Source organism: Delphinapterus leucas, chromosome 1 (assembly GCF_059928025.1).
Source record: "Delphinapterus leucas isolate spDelLeu-1000000601 "Yukka" chromosome 1, BTC_Dleu_Yukka2, whole genome shotgun sequence".
Classification (NCBI taxonomy): Eukaryota; Metazoa; Chordata; class Mammalia; order Artiodactyla; family Monodontidae; genus Delphinapterus; species Delphinapterus leucas.
Genome location: NC_143129.1, coordinates 115,263,683 through 115,282,276, shown reverse-complemented (window position 1 = coordinate 115,282,276; position 18,594 = coordinate 115,263,683). Strand labels below are relative to the sequence as shown.

The following is an 18,594-nucleotide window of genomic DNA, read 5'->3' as shown; positions in this document are numbered from 1 at the left end:
TGATGGACACTTAGGTTGCTTTCATTATCTTGGTAATTGTAAACATTGCTGCTATGGACATTGGGGTGCACATATCTTTTCTGATTAGAGTTTCTATTTTTTTTCTGGATATATACCCAGGAATGGAATTGCTGGCTCATATGGTAGTGCTATTTTTAGTTTTTTGAGAAACCTCCATACTGTTTGCACAGTGGCTGCACCAATTTACATTCCCACCAACAGTGCACAAGGTTCCCTTTTCTCCACATCCTCACCATCGTTTGTAATTTGTGGTCTTTTTGATGATAGCCATTCTGACAGGTGTGAGGTGATATCTCATTGTGGTTTTGATTTGCATTTCCCTGATGATTAGTGATGTTGAGCAACATTTCATGTGCCTGTTGGCCATCTGTATGTCTTCTTTGGAAAAATGTCTATTCAGGTCTTCTGCTCATTTTTTAATTGGGTTGTTTGTTTTTTTGCTGTTGAGTTGTATGAAATGCTTATATATTTTGGATATTAGCCCCTTATTGGTTATATTATTTGCAAGTATTTTCTTTATTCAGAAGGTGTCTTTTCATTTTGTTGATCGTTTCTGATAAAGAATTTTATATATTCTTATTAGATGAGTTTGCCTCTATATGAGTTGGCTTGATTTTATGAGAAAAACTCTAGAATCTTTCCTGTTTCTAAAACAAAGTATACCTTTCAACCATCTCCAAAGAGTCAGATCAAAATATCAGGAGCGACTATATATTTTGATTCTTCTGTTTTAGGATTCTTTTATCCTATATTATATCATGTGAAATATGGAAAATTTAACCAATTATTTCTGTGAACTAGGCATTTTTGTTTTACCCATTTAATTTACATATAGCCTTTAAGATTGTTTTAATCAAACATGAACAGAGAGACAGTTATTCAGATAATCAAAGATAAAATAGCTACTTTAAAAAAATCATGGTTACAGCTAGTCTTTACAATGTTTATTAGAAGACTATAGACTGATAATCTTTAAAGAACAGTGGCTCTAATAACCGGTTAGATGAGTTTTGAAATCATTTGGTAACTGTGTATAAACTACTATAGGAAAGGATACAGATCAGATTTTTAAAAATCCGTTAGAAATAAATCTGAATTTGATGTATAAAGAAGTATCTGCCCTAAATGTCTAGAGTATGTGATTTTTTGATAATCTCTGTAAAAAAGTTGTTATCATGCATTTAATGCCGCAAATTAGATTTGGAAAGTTACTGTTTTAAATTTCTATACTATGCTAAGGATCTTGACCTGAATATAAACAGTTTTTATATTTAGATAATAAAATTGATTATATATTTAGATTATAAAGTTGCAGATTACTGCAAATAGTGCTCTTGTATAAAACCATGTTATAAAAGTAACTAAATAAAACTCCTTGAAAAGATGTAATTGGTGTTGTGAATCTATTGTAGTAACTGTGTTTTATCTTAAAACATCAAAATAATTTTAGGAAAAACCTACTGGTTCACCTCGAGGCCCAGGTGGTCCTAGGACTGTGTTATCTTCTCCTGGATAACCCTATGATGAAGATGATTTATAAACAAAACTAAATTAATAAAATAAACTTTGAAATACGAAGCCTATTATTTCCTAATATGTTATAAAATATGCAATCTGGTTTTATCTTTTTTAAATGAAAAACTTTTATCTACAAAACTTAGCACATGATAATTTATACACGGTTGTAATTCATACATGGTTCTCTTTGGAAGTGTCATTCTGCTTTAATTACGTAAAAAGCACTTTACTAATTTTCTCAAAGTGTCTGTTTTCCAATGATACTACAAACCAAGAAGAGTACTGCTGCAGTTATTCTTAATTCATAAAAAATTTTACTATAAATGTATATAGTTAGTCATTTAATCTATAGTCTCACAATCACTTTCAGTAATTAATATTAGTTTTACAAACTTTTACAGATTGCAAAGTACTATAACATATATCATTTCACCTCAATCTTGAAACAACCTATCAAAGATTTTTTAATAATTTGTTTAAGTTTTTGCCCCTTGATATTTATTTTTCTTCTAGAATTTATAATACTTCCCAAGTTTAAAGTGCTTTTTTTATTCTTTGAAAATGTTTCCATACATACTTTCAGAAAGAACACATGAATTCAATATTTAATTTTATGATAAAGAAGTCAATATATTCATACACACCTTTTCTCCTTTAGGTCCTGGCAACCCAGAAAGTCCTGGTTGACCTTCATGGCCCTAACAGAAGGACAAGTAAGTAGACAGTCTCCATATCATTTGTATGTGCTCTACCTAATACCGTCATGGCCACACTATTAGATACTGCACTATTCTGAAAGAAGAACAGGATTCACTCTACAGGGGCATGAGACCTAAATATGTTAGAAAGGTTTATCAGGAAATTTCATCTGAGTTTGTATATTTGGGATGACATCTTCATGGAATGTTTTTATAAAAATATACACTTCTTATTTCCAATTAGAAATGCTTACCCTATATCCTGGAATTCCTGGTTCTCCAGAAGGTCCCATCAATCCTAACTGTCCCTAAAAACAAATTAAACGTTAGAAAGAAAACAGACAATTGTTTAAATCATTAACCTTGTATTCCTATTATTTAAAATTTAGATTTTTAAGGTATGATATTTTACCTAGTCTGAAATGGGAAAACAAAACATAATTCTCCAACTTTCATCTTATTTTACTTCTGAACCACGTAAGTTCCACAAAAATACGTTTCTTTGGTTTACTTCTGGTATGAACATCCTTAATCATATTAAGATAAATACTTTCAGTTGCCAGAATGCTGTAGGCTTCCAGCAAATTCTTGGAAATATAGTTTGTATCTGTTAAAGTTTGTGGTACACATGCATCGCTAAATACTAGAGAGTGAATTCTGATAGTTTTTAGTATTGTTATGATAGGATCAAGAACACTGTACTCACTGCTAGTTTCAGATGCTTTGATGAACACAGTTTCAGCTCTGGTCAAAGTTGTTAAAATAGAATTGGTTGAAAACTTATGTATAATATTTACCCTATTAATTACTCTTATTATCAATATCACACAGATGAGGAAACATGTAAGTTAAAGGCAAATCTGTAAATGTTCCTAAACTACTGAAAAGATAACTCAGACAACTGAAAAAAGCAAGAATAACACTCTTAAAAATGTCCTATCTTTAATATTATCAAAGTTTCCCTATCAACTCTCCTATTTGAGTCCCCAAATAAATAGGAGATAAGGAAGTTAAGGCACAGAATAAGTATGTGACTAGCCAAATACCACACTAACCAGAAGTTCTAATCAATGTAATAAGGATAATAAATATGAGGAGATGATACGATTATTTACCTAAAGAACCCTGAGAATCATCAAAATTCATTCAAATGAATATAAAGTTTTAAAAAAAGGTATTTTACACAGCATAATTAGAAGATGTAATAGAAAAAGGATTACCTTAAAAACAACAAAATCTATAAGAAGCTAACAATGAACCTAATAAGATAGATGTTAAGAACAGAGATAAAGGAAATAACAAAACTTTATTGAAGGATATACAAGATATAAGTAAATAAAAAGACATATGGTGTTTCTACAGTGAATGATTCAATATTAAAGGAACTTGCTAAGTTGATTCTGAAGTTCACATGAAAGAAGAAAAAGATCATAGTAACAGCCAAACTTTTCAGAAATATAAATCATGAAGTATTTGCCCTAATAGATCTCAAATGATACTGTAATGATACAGTTATTTAAATGGTGTGGTACTGACCTAGGAACACACTAAAAAATCGAGAAAAGAAGTGAAAACAGACCATTATTTAAGAGTAGCTTACAGTAAGGGTAGCATTTCAGAAAAGTGGGAAATAGATTGTTCATAAAATAGTATTGGGGCTTCCCTGGTGGCACAGTGGTTAAGAATCCACCTGCCAATGCAGGGGACATGGGTTCCAGCCCTGGTCTGGGAAGATCCCACAGGCTGTGGAACAACTAAGCCTGTGTGCCACAACTACTGAGCCTGTGTGCCACAACTACTGAAGCCCGCACACCTAGAGCCCATGCTCTGCAGCAAGAGAAGCCACCACAATGAGAAGTCCACGCACCACAACAAAGAGTAGCCTCCGCTCACCACAACTAGAAAAAGCTGCGCACAGCAACGAAGGCCCAAAGCAGCCATAAATAAATAGATAAATAAATTTAAATAAATAAATAGTATTGCGACAACTGGCTAAGAATTTGGGAAAAAGAAAAATTAGTCCGTTACAACTTATATCATAGCAAACAAAACAAAACAAAAACTCTGTATGCTTTAAAAGGGTTAAGGGTAAAAATAAAGCTATAAAAATATTAGAAGAAGGATATGGAAGAATATTTTTATGCACTTTATGTAGGGAAGTCATTTCTAATGAACAAATAAAACCTAGAATGTAAACAAAAAGACTGACAAATTTGACTGTAATAATTAAAACCTCTGTCCAGTGAAAGATACTATAAACAATATTAAAAGATAAATGACAGAAAGGGAAATATATTTGTAATATATTAGCAACACTTTAACAAAAGTATATTATCTAAATTATGTAAGGTATTACTGAAATTAAGAAAAAGACAACAACCTAATAGAAAAACATGTAAAGTGCATATGAACAGGTAATTTCTAGAGAAAAAAATACAAATTACTTAGTTGCAATCAGGAAAATTGTAAGAAAGAAAATGAGATACACTTTTTCATTTATCAGATTGGCAAACATCAAAAGGATTAATATGAAGTATTCCTGGTGGTGGGCATGTAAATTTGGTGAAACCTCTTGGGAAGGTAGTTTGGAAACGTGTCAAAATTTAAAAAGTGACTATTCCTTTTAGAGAAAATCCAAAGTAGGAGCCTACTTTGAAGACAGTACTCTTTGGATCAATTCATTCTCAAGTTTATTAAAAGTTAATTACATTATCTCAACATAATAAAGCCCACATATTACAAGCCCACAGCTAACATCATACTCAATGGTGAAAAGCTGAAAGTATTTCCTCCAAGATCAGGAACAAGACAAGGATGCCCACTCTCACCACTTTTATTATAAATCTAACTAACGAGGTAAAAGACCTGTACTCAGAAAACTATAAGACACTGAAGAAAAGAAACTGAAAACAACACAAACAGATGGGAAGATATACTGTGTTCATGGACTGGAAGAATTAATATTGTTAAAATGATCATACTACCCAAGGCAGTCTACAGATTTGATGCAATATCTATCAAAATACCAGTGGCATTCTTCACAGAACTAGAACACATAATTTAAAAATTTGTATGGAAACACAAAAGACCCCAAATAGCCAAAACTGATTTTTTTTTTCCAAGATTTTCAATCAGTTTCAAGATTGCTTGAGAAAGAAAAACAAGGCTGGAGGTATCACACTCCCTGATTTCAAACAATACTATACAAAGCTACAGTAATCAAAACAGTATGGTACAGGCACAAAAACAGACACATAGATCAATGGAACAAAATAGAGAGTCCAGAAATGAACCCATACTTCTATGGGCAATCAATCTATGACCAAGGCCTCAAGAATACACAATGGGAAAAGACAGCCTCTTCAATAAATGGTGCTGAGAAAACTGGACAGCTACATACAAAAGAATCAAACTGGACTACTCTCACACCATGCACAAAAATACATTCATTAAAGACCTGAAGACCTGAAATGTAAATGTAAATGTAAGACCTGAAGCCATAGACTTCTAGAAGAAAACATATGCAGTGTGTTCTTTAACACTGGTCTTAGTAATATTTTTTTTGGATATGTATCCTCAGGCAAAATAAACAAAAGCAAAAATAAACAAATAGACAATATCAAACAAAAAAGCTTTTGTGCAGCCAAGGAAACTATCAATAAAACAAAAAGGCCACCTACTGAATGGGAGAAGTAGCAAACAATAAATCTGATAGGGGGTTAATATCCAAAATATACAAAGAACTCATACAACTCAACATCAAAAAAACAAACAACCCAATTTAAAAATGGGCAGAGGATCTAAACAGACATTTTTCCAAAGAAGACATACAGATAGCCTACAGACACATGAAAAGATGCTCAACATCACTAGTCATCAGGGAAATGCAAATCAAAATCAAAATCACAATGACATATCACCTCACACCTGTCAGAATGGCTATTATCAAAAAGACAACAAATAACACGTGTTGGTGAGGATGTGGAGAAAAGGGAACCCTTGTGCACTGTTGGTAGGAATATAAATTGGTGCAGCCACTATGGAAAACAGTATGGAGGCTCCTCAAAAAATTAAAATTAAAAATAGAACTACCATATAATCCAGCAATTCTGCTCCCAAGTATTTATCCAAAGAAAATGAAAACACTAATTAGAAAAGATATAAGCACCTCTATGTTCATTGCAGCATTGTTTACAATAGCCAAGATATGGAAGCAACCTAAGTGCCCATCAATAGATGAATGGATAAAGAAGATATGGTAAAAATATACTATGGCATATTACTCAGCCATAAAAAGAATGAAATCGTGATATTTGTGACAACATGGATGGACCTAGAGGTAATTATGCTAAGTGAAATAAATCAAACAAATACAGTGTGATATAACTTATATGTAGAATCTAAAAAACAAAACAAATGACAAACAGAAAACAAAAACAGAGTTATAGATACAGAGAACAAGTAGGTGGTTGCCAGAAGGCAGGGTGATGGCAGGAGGAAAGACATAGGTAAGGGAGACTATTTTCCAGTTGCAAGATAAATGAGTCACAGTTATGAAATGTACAGTGTGGAGAATACAGTCAATAAATATGTGATATTTTTGTATGTGCAATATTGTAACTAGACATAACTAGACTTATTGTGGTGACTGTTTTGAAATGTATAGAAATATTGAACACTATGTTGTGTAAAAGGAACTACTCTAGTGTTGTAAGTCAATTATACTTCAAAAAAAAAACCCAACTCATAGAAAAAGAGATCAGATTTGTGGTTAACAGAGCTGGAGGGTAGGGGATGGGAAATGGGATGAAGACAGTCAAAAGGGACAAACTTCTAGTTCTAAGATAAATAAGTACTCAGGATATATGTACAACATGATAAACATAATTATCACTACTACATGTTATATATGAAACTTAAGAGAGTAAATCCCAAGAGTTCTCATCACAAAGAAAAATATGTATTTTTTCTATTTAATTTTATATCTGTATGAGATGATGGATATTCACTAAACGTATTGTGATAATCATTTCATGATATATGTAAATCAAAGCATTATGCCGTACACTTTAAACTTATACATGCTATATGTCAATTATATCTCAATAAAACTGGAAAAATATTTAAAAATCAATCACATTATATAATGTTTTTGAGTGCATAAGCCAAAGATAGGAAAATATTAGTAATTAAAATAAAAGAAAGTAAGAATGACCTGGAATAGTAAGATGGCAGTAAGGAATGGAACACTTAAAATGAGCTTGAGGGAAATGTTCCTCAGACAACAGATGGATTATGCAATGCTCTCCAGAAGGCCTTGGTGAAAAGTCACTTGTGACATTCAAACGGAGATAGTGAATACATACGCATTTTGTAAATAAGTTTATGAAATAGTCAAAAGACTAAATTGGATAATCTCTTAAATATTTTGCAACTCTTCTGCTGTGACTTTCTGAACAGGTCCAAATATATTAGCAATATAATTTTGCTATTACAGGTTCAAAAGCATCATGCTACCTTGTTTCCAACATCATGTAAAATTCATACAAAAGATTAAAAATTAGTAGATGTTTTGGAGACTTATCACAGCTGGTTAGAAAAATAATCTCCAGATAAGCATGTGGAGTCCAAGCATATAAAGAAAACCCATTTTCAAGTAATTTTCAAAGCAATTTGTCAACCATGGCAGCATAATTTTATACAGATATTAAATCCTGATTTCAAGTACAAGGCATATATACTTTCCTACTTAGGAGTTATAATCTGATTTTTTAAAACCTTATTTCATATTTTATTTCCATTTTGAGATTCTTTTCCCCCTTTCCTCTTTCATGTCCAGAAACCACTAAGCCATTTAAGTACTGTGGAATGCTTACAATTCTCCACATCCCATGGAGGTAGATTATTTTCAATGGAACTATTGCTTTCTCTGTAAAATTAATCAAGGGACAGAGCCTTTAGGACATGGATACATTTCTTTTCCATCCACAGTGAACTCAGTTCTGGAGACAAATCAAATACTGACCACAGCACCTCTAGTTCCTCTGGCACCTTTAGGACCACTTTCCCCAATTTGTCCAGGAGCACCTCTGCTTCCAATTTCTCCTGTGGGCCCCATTTGTCCTTTATCGCCCTGTGGATGCCATTAGTAAGAGAGAAAAGTAAGAAAAAAACAAACTTATACTCAGATTAATTAACTATATCATATACCTGAATGGCTCCAGAGGATATTCTGTAAGCAAAATTCTATAAATAGTAACTTTGCTTTAACTTAATAGTACTACAGACCACCACTGACAATAATAACATACCATCGCTACCTAGCTTACCTTAAAGATATAATTAAAAGTAATTTTGGAAAAAAGAATATCAAAAATTTTGGCCAAACAAGCAGGGAAGATATGGTGCTCATGTTGAGTTACAAATAAACCAAGTTTATTATTTTGAAATTTGTTATGCATTTATGTACGAATGCATGCATGCATGTATTTATTCCTGACATGAGAAAACACAGGCCCTATGAGAAACCTGTTTCTACAGAGAATTTCAATGCCCCAAAGATCTGTCTAATGCAAAAAGGCTCTAGTGTGCAGTTCTGTATACTCAGTATCATCACTTACTTGGTTGGAGTTTGTGTTTAAAAATCTGTAACGTTTTTGTATGATTTTACATCCTTCTGAAACCTAGTTACCTTCTGTTTTCCAATAGGCTAACTAATCATTGTCTAATACCAAAGTACAGCAGCTTTTAAACATTAAATGTTATAATTCATTTTCTGCATGTTGGAACCAACCTGTTCTATTATTGATAATCATGTAGATACAAAGAAAAATTAAACAGTGATCACAGTCAGGAAATTTTTGGTCATTCATAATAATTCACAGGCTCTCCCAAAGACACAGGCTGTTGTAAGGACCTGCACTGTCCTACTTGTAAAATCATTTAGACATAATATTATGTTTGATGAAAAGACACTTCAGTATTGGGCTTATTTTCATGGGTAAGAATGGCAACTAAAATTTACCTCATTCACTTTTATCTTTTATTATCTTATACTGCCCCCAAATTATGAAAAAGATGGACAAGGTGCATATTCACAGAAATGACAGATCCGATTTTGGGAACTAGAATATGGTGTAATTTGTAGTTAATTATAGTAAATATATTCAAAACTGTTGTAGTACAATGTGAAAATCATTTTTATGTCTCACCAATACTTGAACAAATTATTGACTCTATCCAAGGATGAATTATTCATTATATTGTGCTAAATTCTACAAAGGCATCACGTTTTCTTACTAAAATATAAAGGAAGCAAACAAAACATATTGTTTTGTGTTTCTTAGTTAATGTATAGGAAAGATAAAATCAATCATTAACCTTTTCAATTTGGAAAAGTACAATTAAAACAAACCTAAAAACAATTCTAATATTTCTCTCCCCTAAATATTTTACTAATGTTGTTACTAAATAGCACAAATGGTATATAGTATTTTTCTTTTCTCTCTTTTCCTGTCCATGGTCTACTAAGGTAAACAGGAGAAGAAAAGGCAAAGATCTTTTCAGAAACTACAAAGTAGAAAATTTGACTTCAGATAATAAGTAATAAGGTAATAAGTACTCCTAAGTGGAATTAAATATTAATTTATACAAATGTGCCTTTTAAGCCAAATTTATCGTTCTTTATTGTTTTATCTCCAGTGCAAATAAAAACACCACAGTATGCTATGGAGCTCTGGGCACGTCAGAAGAAAGAAAACCAGCATGAAAAGACGTGAAAAAAAATTACCTTCTTCCCTGGACGACCTCTTTGTCCTGGCAGTCCCACTGTTCCTTCAGGTCCCTGAATATCGAGTATGAAAAAGGAAATACATTGTTAAAGATAGGACTAGAAAGAATGTTTAAATACTTATATCACATAATCACTGAATCGAACACTAAGTAAAAACAAGGGTTACTTCTTAACAATATTATGTTTGTATAATTATTTTAAAAGAGGTCATGATGATTTAGAAGCCCAGCTGTTACTAGTGAGTAAAGTTCACATAAACAAACTGGCCAAGATAGACCAAATTAAACTGTTCTTAACTACAGAGGGAAAACGACTTGGTTTTAGTACACCCATTTAATTAACGATAATGTAATTAAAGTTAACCCAAATGCATCCATTTCAGCAGTTCTATGAGCTAGTATGGGTTCAACATCTTGTTGAATGTATAATACTATAACATATATCTAACATACTGTCAAGGAGAATCTTAAAATCTCAATGAAGTGTAAGATTAAGCAAATATTATTTGATCTGTGGAAAAAAAAAGGAGAGAGGGGAAATACATGGAGAGAAAAGAGACAGTCATATCAAACTGTTTAAAACAATATTTTCACTTCAATCTGTATTTTATTTAAACAAAAGTAGACTAAAAGTTTTCAATAAACACTTTATTAAAGTAAGAAGTGGCAAAAATATTTTAAATGTCATGTGAATTTGCAGGTCAACAATGGTTAGGCTTAAATGAGATCCATAGTAAGCCAGACTGCAAGTTCTAAAATAGCTAATAATTAATCATAGCATTCCTTGCATTAGTTGGAAATGAAAATGGAAATTTCAAATTTGCGTCCCAAAGCTTGGCAAACTGCAAAAATGATGCAGACAAGAAATAAATTGTGGTTTACCACTGTGCTGCAGAGGCTCTTGATAAATATTTGTTGAACGAATAAACAGATACCTAAGGAAATGAGTCATGCCCTGTGCTCCTGAGCAAATGTTCTTCTAGCTTCAGAAAGTCTGCTCTGCTGAATTTAGAGGCCAAAGTGGTTAAGTTCTACTGCTGTAGTTCTAGCTGCATCCAGAGGTTGAAATGATAGTTGCACTAACATGAGACTTCTTTGTAGTTAACGTGGACTTTTTAAGAGAGGCTGATTAACATTCATAGAGGTTAACGATATGAGCATTTAAGTCAGACAGCTGTACTTTCATGTTCTGGCTCTGTCACCGAACGGCTATATGACCATAAGTAGACTATTTGACTTCTAAAGTCCTCAGTTTCCTGTTACATAGCAGGGATATATTAATACTTCTTCAAAGGGTTACTAAGATTGAATGAGATAATGCATTCAAAGCTTAGAAAGGAATAGACTTATACTGAAGAGCTCAATAAATGTCAGTTCTCACTAATTTCTGTTGTCTTTTTAAAGTGCATTATGTAATATTTAAATATATATAAATATAAATATATATAGAAGATATTAAAAGGTATAATGAGCACCCATGTACCTACCACCCACTTTAAGAAACAGAAGCTACACACACACACACATACATACAACTGAAGTCCCATATATACACTTATGTTAGCAGACACATCACCTTCCCCCCTCACTCAGGTGCAACAATCGTCCTCAATTTGTTTATCATTCACATGCATTTCTTTATACTTTCACTCCATTTGTATATATTCCCAAATATTATATGGTTATTTTGCATCTTTTCAAACTTTCAATAAGCTGTGTCACACTTTATATATTCTTTTGAAATTTTTTGAACACAACATTTTGTTTTTGAAATTATTCAGTGTCTCTACTTTACTTACACTTTGTTTTCACTCCTACAGGATTACATTTTGTTATCAAACCACAATTTATTCAACCATTTTCCTAGTGAAGAATTTTTGGTAGTTTTTTTGTTTTTTCTGTTACAGATAATGCTGCAATAAACACTCTTGTACATATCACTATGTGCCCACCTCAAGAGTTTTTTGGGCGAGGGTATACACCCTGGAGTTGAATTGCTGGCTTGTAGGATATATGCACCTTTCAGTATACAAGATTTTGCCAACTTGTTCTCCAGAGTGCTTTTGCCAATTTATATTCCCAAAGCAACGTTTAATAGTTCCAATTACTCCAAATCTTCCATAATGCTTGGTACTATCAGACTTAAAATTTGTCTGTCTCAAGGGAGCAAAATGATGTATTATTTGGGATTTCAATTCACATGTCCCTGATTATTAAGGAGGAATGAATATCTATTCATACAGTAATTCAACATCTATATGTGAATCTCTAGTTCCCATCTTCTGTCCAGTATTCTACTGGGCTGTCCTTAATGTCCTGATACTTGTATTTCATTCATTCTGTATATCACAAATATCTTTTCCCAGCCTGGAGCTTATTTTCTCACTTTGTCCACTATAATTTTTCACTAACACAAATTTGAAGTTTTAATGTAGTCAAATTCATCAATATTTTCTTCTTGTTTTATTTTTTTAGTGTTTAAGAGATCCTTACTGCTTACCCTTCCTCCATGAGGTCATAAAATATTCTCCAATTTAAAATTTTGATTTTTATAATTAGGTCTTTAATTGGGATTTCATTCTTTTGTGTGTTTGTACTTTGATGTGAAGGAGAGATTTGTTTTTTTCCATTTGGATAACCAATTGTACCAGTACCATTTACTGAATATTTCATCCTTTCCTTATAAATCTGCAATGCATAATCAATTTATTAAACTTTAAGTTTCAAAATATACTTAGATCTGAGTCTACATTCTATTTCCATTGGTCTTTTTGTCTATCTGTGAATGAATGACACTGACTAAATGACTAGCTTCAATAATAAGTTACGATATCAGGTAGGGCAAGTTCTTCCTTTCAAATACCACTCCCCACCAACATCAACAACCTGTTCTTGAAAACTGTCTTGATATTGGACCTTTGATCTTCCACACACATTTTAAAACCACTTTTCATCAATCCAGTTATATAAAAAAATCCTGTAGAGATTGTGACTGAAACTGTACTGAATATATAAGGAGGGTTAAATTTTTTTGATATTGAGTTTTCCTATCCATGAAATATCTCTCCATTTATTTAGATCTTTGTTAATAAACTACTACACACTTTTTTTTCAATAAAATTTTGCAAATCTTTTGTTAGATTTATTCCTAGGTACTTAATTTTTGCTGATTGTATTGGATTTTATTTTTAAATGTATTTTTAAAAGTTTTCTGTTTCTTGCTGGTAGAAAAGAATGGAATCTTTTTTTGGTATATTAATTTTATATATAGCATCTTGCTAAACTCTCATGAATTCTAATAATCTGTCTGTAGATCACTTCTCTTATTTTACTGTACCGGCTGGGACTCTGAGTAAATGGGGAATAGAAATGGTAAATAATAGTGACCTTTGCTCATTTCTTTTAAGTTTCACCATTAAGTATCATAGTCAACGTATGGAAGTTAAATTTTACTAAATGCTTTTTTTTTTTTTTTTTTTCCGGTACGCGGGCCTCTCACTGTTGTGGCCTCTCCCGTTGCGGACCACAGGCTTTGGACGCTCAAGCTCAGCGGCCATGGCTCACGGGCCCAGCCGCTCGGCGGCATGTGGGATCTTCCCGGACTGGGGCACGAACCCGTGTCCCCTGCATCGGCAGGCAGACTCTCAACCACGGCGCCACCAGGGAAGCACACTAAATGCTCTTTGTTTCATCTATTGAGATGATAGTTTTTCTTCAATTTGTAAATATGCGACTTAATTTTATAATTAAAAAAATATGTTAGACCTTTGTTGCAATACTAACAGGGAATTCATAAATCCCTTTATCCTGTCAGTACTCCAAAATGGTATTGAATTCAAACACTCAGGTATCAGCTGAAAACCATGGCATGGCAATGCTACCTGCCAACCAACAATTTAGTTTAGGCATCACTGTAAGTTATATATTTAAATATCATATATTTAATATTTAAACATTATATATTTAAATATTAAGAAAAATTTGTGGATAATGCAAAAATAACAGCTCTGACATAAGTGACAAGCATAAGTAAGTTTCACAAATGTGTATAATTGAGACATTTGTTATTATTCTGAAAGATGACTTACACATTCATCTCTATCTTCAAACCTCCATTCCCTCCTCATTTTCAAGTTAATAACCTTGCTTCATATCTGAGAGATAGTAGCAATTAAACAAAAGCCATCTCCTCTTCCCAACACCCAACTTTCCAATACACCTACTTATGCATCCACATATTCTGCTTCTTTTCTCTTACAAAAGAAGTGTCTCTGTTTCCTGCCTGAGGCCAGCTCCTCACTTACACGTATAAGAAGCCTATGTCCTCTCACCTATTCAAGGCTCTCTCTTCTGAAAACATCCCCCTTTCACTTGCAGTATCAATTTTTCTCTCTTGACTGGATCATTTCCAATAGTATTCAAATATGCTAAATATTACTCATTAAAAAAAATCCTTCCTTGATCTCATGTTCTTCCCTTCCTTCCTACCTTCCTTTTGTCTTTTCCATTTTCTCATTCAATTTCTCATGTACTTTTCTAGCAACATTTTCTGCTCCCCCTTCACAGAAAAACTTTTGAAAGACTTGTTTTTGCTCATTGTCACTATTTCCTTACTCTCATTCTCTCTTCATGTGGGCTTTTGTTCTTACCACACCTCTGAAATTGCTCTTTTTCAGGTCACCAACTGACTTCCATATAGCCATCTCCAATGGCTGGTTATCCAACTCATTTTATCGGAAACTTCTTTTTCATTCTTGAAACTTTTTTAAACCTTTGTTTTTATGGCAGCACACTTCCCCAGTTTTCCACTTACTTATATCTCCTTATATGCTGGCTCCTTCTCTGCCCAGCCATTTAATGTTGGAGTGCCCTCTTCTCTTTTTACGTGATCTCATCCCGTCCCTGTGGCTTTAAAGACCATCTACATTCTAATGTTTCCTAAAATTATATCACCTGTCCTGACTGCACCACTGACTTTCTGATCTACCTTCAACATCTCTTATTGAACTTCTAATGGGCATCTTAAACTTTGTGTGTCCCAAACTGAACTCTTGGAATTCCCTCCTTGAACCCCTAAACTGCTTCTCAGTTTTCCCCATCTCCTTTGTTAATAGGGCAATATTTTGAAAATTATTAAAAAACTTTTCTACTTTGCCTTTTTGATTACATGGACTTCATCCTATTTAGCGCAAGGGATTCATATGTATAGGGGTTGAATATATTAAGAGATGATATTTCTATTTTCTTTGTTTCTAACTTTAACATTTCACAAGCTGAGCCTGGGGCACCCAGCACACAAGGCTGTCTTAAACTGTAGAGAAGACACACTTTCTATTTATCACAGTAGAACTCTAAGGCTTTTACTAGATGGTAGAAGGATGAGGATATGACATAGGGGAAGTAAAGAGAAAGCTTAAGACTTTTTCTTTGCCCCCAAGAGAATCTGGGAAGGCAAAGAGGGAGACAGAGAGACACTGGTGTTCAGATTTCCCTCATTCTGAGTTTTGGCAGAAAGAGACCCTTGTTCCCTACTACTCATTCAGGATTCAGAAAAGGTACCTTTTCTCTAGCTATCACATGCTTTATGGCTATATCAATTTGGTTGCTCAGCAAAGTCAAAATGAGGAAGACCATATTGTTATATTTTCCTGAGCTACTCCTTGATTCCTATATGATGTAGAAGGGAACTAAGAAACACCTGGGGAGCTTGCATGTGTGTATCGGTGGCCATTACTCTAGGAAGATGTGGCTCTGTAGTAAGGGCTGAAGAGCAGACTACTTGGGCTAGAGCTGAATGAAAATCACAGACAGACCTCAGAGGGATCTAATGATTAGCAGAGGCTGACAGGCTATTTAAGCAAGGGAACACCCCCCCAAAAAGAAATGAAAATTACCAGCTTAGAGACATCATCATCAACGGCCACGAGGGTGGGCAGTAAGCAAACTGACAAGGGACATCATCACGTCCCAATCAGTATGAATAACACCTGCCTCTAGATCTAAGGCCTCCTCGTCTTTGTCACCACAGCAAACACAGACTCAATATTAGAAAGGAGTAAAAGAGGGAGGTGGAAGATGGGTACATCTGAGAGACTAAGCATCATAAGAGTCTGAGCACTACCTAAAGAGACGACTAAATTACAGGAACAGATTAAGCTTTCAACTGAATTGGATATAAAAATTTTCTCTCTGTCTCCCCCAATTCCCCAACCACTCCTCACTAATCAGTAAGTTAGGGCTTGTGAGGAAAACCATATGAACCTGAAATAAAGAAATTACATATTTGCAAATGTGTAAGTACCAACTTGTAACCCTATTACACACTTAATGGTATGATCAACCACTCCGTTGCTCTGCCTAAAAACCAGGATTTATTCTTTATTATATTGTCCCTCTTTCTCAACATCTAAACCATGAGCAAATCCAGTCAACTCTATCTCCAAGATGTCTTGAATCTGATCATTATTTACTCTCTCTATTGCTCCCCTGCGTTCCAGACCACCCTATCATTTTTTCATCTACACGACTGCCACAGACTTCTAAGTGGTTTGGTCCACTTTTACCCTTACATTCCATTTCTTCGAAATAACACAAATGATCACCAACAATGTTAATCAAGCATCTCTCCCTGTGTAAAACCTTCCAGATGGCTGTCCATTGCAAGTAGAGTAATCTTCAAACCTCTTATCATGGTCTATAATCCCCTACATGATCTGCCTCCCTCCTATTTCTCTGACATTGTGTTTCCCAGTTATTTACTATACTCTAGCTACTTGACCACCACCACCCCCTTTTTATAAACAGAGCATTTAATAAATGCCCTTTCTACCTTGCAGCATTTGCATTAGGTGTTTCCTCTGCCTAGAAAGCTTTTTTTCAGATATTCACATGACTGGCTTCTTATCCTTAGGCATCTGGCTCAATGTAACCTCATGTAATCCTTCTGTGGCCATCCCAATTAAAGTAGCCCCTTTATCAGGACATTCTCTATCCCATTACTATGTTTTATTTTCTTCATAGCACTTATCACTATCAGAAATTATTACTCTTGTTCACACTGCCTTTCCACACTACATGTTGCATGACAGCAGAGACCTTGTCTGTTTAGTTCATTGTTGTAACATTAGTGCCCAGAACTGTGTCCAGCATATAATTGATGCTTAATAAATATTTAATAAATGAATGATAGAATGCATGCCCAAAGTAGAAAATATTTAGCCTTAATCAGACAGTAGCTAGTCTGCTAGGTATTTATTTGTAAATAAATAACACCTTAAAGAACTTTTACTATCTGTTGGAAGTAAAACCAAAGTTCGTGAATAAAAGGCAAAGGGTAGCGGCAGATTTTTATACTACCTTTTAGCTTCTAGGAAATAGAACATATGGATCTACTAGGAACCTTTTGCACAGTAAACTTTCATACATATTTGAAGAGCTCATTATGTGTGAGAAAAGGGGTTACCTGTGCTCTAAGCTGCATTTTCTTCTGTCATTATAATCAGAAAGATCTCCCCTGGTTCTTCTGTTCACTTTTTTCCTCTTTAAAGATAGTTTGTTTTTCTTTTGGGGAGTGGTGGTGGTAAACCTCCATTGATATTAGGCTGGTTTATTTTCGTGCTTGTTCTGAAATGTGTAAGTAATATTTTGCTCCAAAATGTTGGGTTTTAAAAGTTTAACAAGACGCACTGCAACCCGTTTGTATAATTAGAGGCTTGCAGAAGAGACTGGAAAAAAAAGCAGCAGTTTCTACAATGTGCATGTTTTAATAGATTTCTTCAATGATTGAAGAAATAAGAATGCTTTTAAATAAATGTCATGTTGACAGATAATAGTTGGCTTGATGTTCAGCCTACTTATAACACAGAGGAAGCATTTGGGGTTCCCTACTGATTATTTTAAACTTTGTTGAGAGTAGCTGTATTGTCTCAGAAGTAACACATCACATATATTTTTTAAACAATTTTATTGAGATATAATTCACATACCATATTATAAATCCATTTAAAGTGTACAGGTCATGGTTTTTAGTATATTCACAGAGTTGTGCAACCATCACCACAATCAATTTTAGAATCAATTTCCATCATCCCAAAAAGAAACCCTGCACCCACTAGCAGTCACTACCAGTTTCCTCCCAACCTCCCCAGCCCTAGGCAACCACTAATTCACTACCTGTCTCTAGCGATTTGCCTATTTGGGACATTTCATATAATATGTGGTCTCTCATGACTGGCTGCTAGGCATAATGTTTTCAAGGTTCATCAATGTTGTGGCATGGATCAGTATATTACTTCTTTTTTTTCCAAATAATATTCCATTGTGTGAACATACTACATTAACTAATAGACATTTGTTAATTGATGACCATTTGTATTGTTTCTACTTTTTGGCTATCATAAATAATGCTGCTATGAACATTCATGTAAATGTTTTTGTTTGAATCCTGTTTTCAATTCTCTTGGGTATATACCAAGAATTGATGGGTCAAATGGTAGCTCTGTTTTTAACATTTTGAGAGACTGCCAAACTGATTTACAAAGTGGCTGCACAATTTTACACCCCACCA

At 33.7% G+C, this 18,594-nt stretch overlaps 1 protein-coding gene across 1 annotated transcript in view; it reads right to left on the bottom strand.

Annotated features, from left to right (window-relative positions):
* Positions 1-18,594, bottom strand: part of COL24A1 (collagen type XXIV alpha 1 chain) — a 430,389-nt gene that overhangs the window by 82,863 nt on the left and 328,932 nt on the right. The window contains exons 38-42 of the mRNA XM_022580934.3: positions 10,027-10,080; positions 8,263-8,370; positions 2,492-2,545; positions 2,184-2,237; positions 1,483-1,539 (exon numbers count right to left, since the gene is read on the bottom strand). Coding sequence (XP_022436642.2) covers positions 1,483-1,539; positions 2,184-2,237; positions 2,492-2,545; positions 8,263-8,370; positions 10,027-10,080 — 327 coding nt within the window. The remainder of the gene's footprint in view (positions 1-1,482; positions 1,540-2,183; positions 2,238-2,491; positions 2,546-8,262; positions 8,371-10,026; positions 10,081-18,594) is intronic.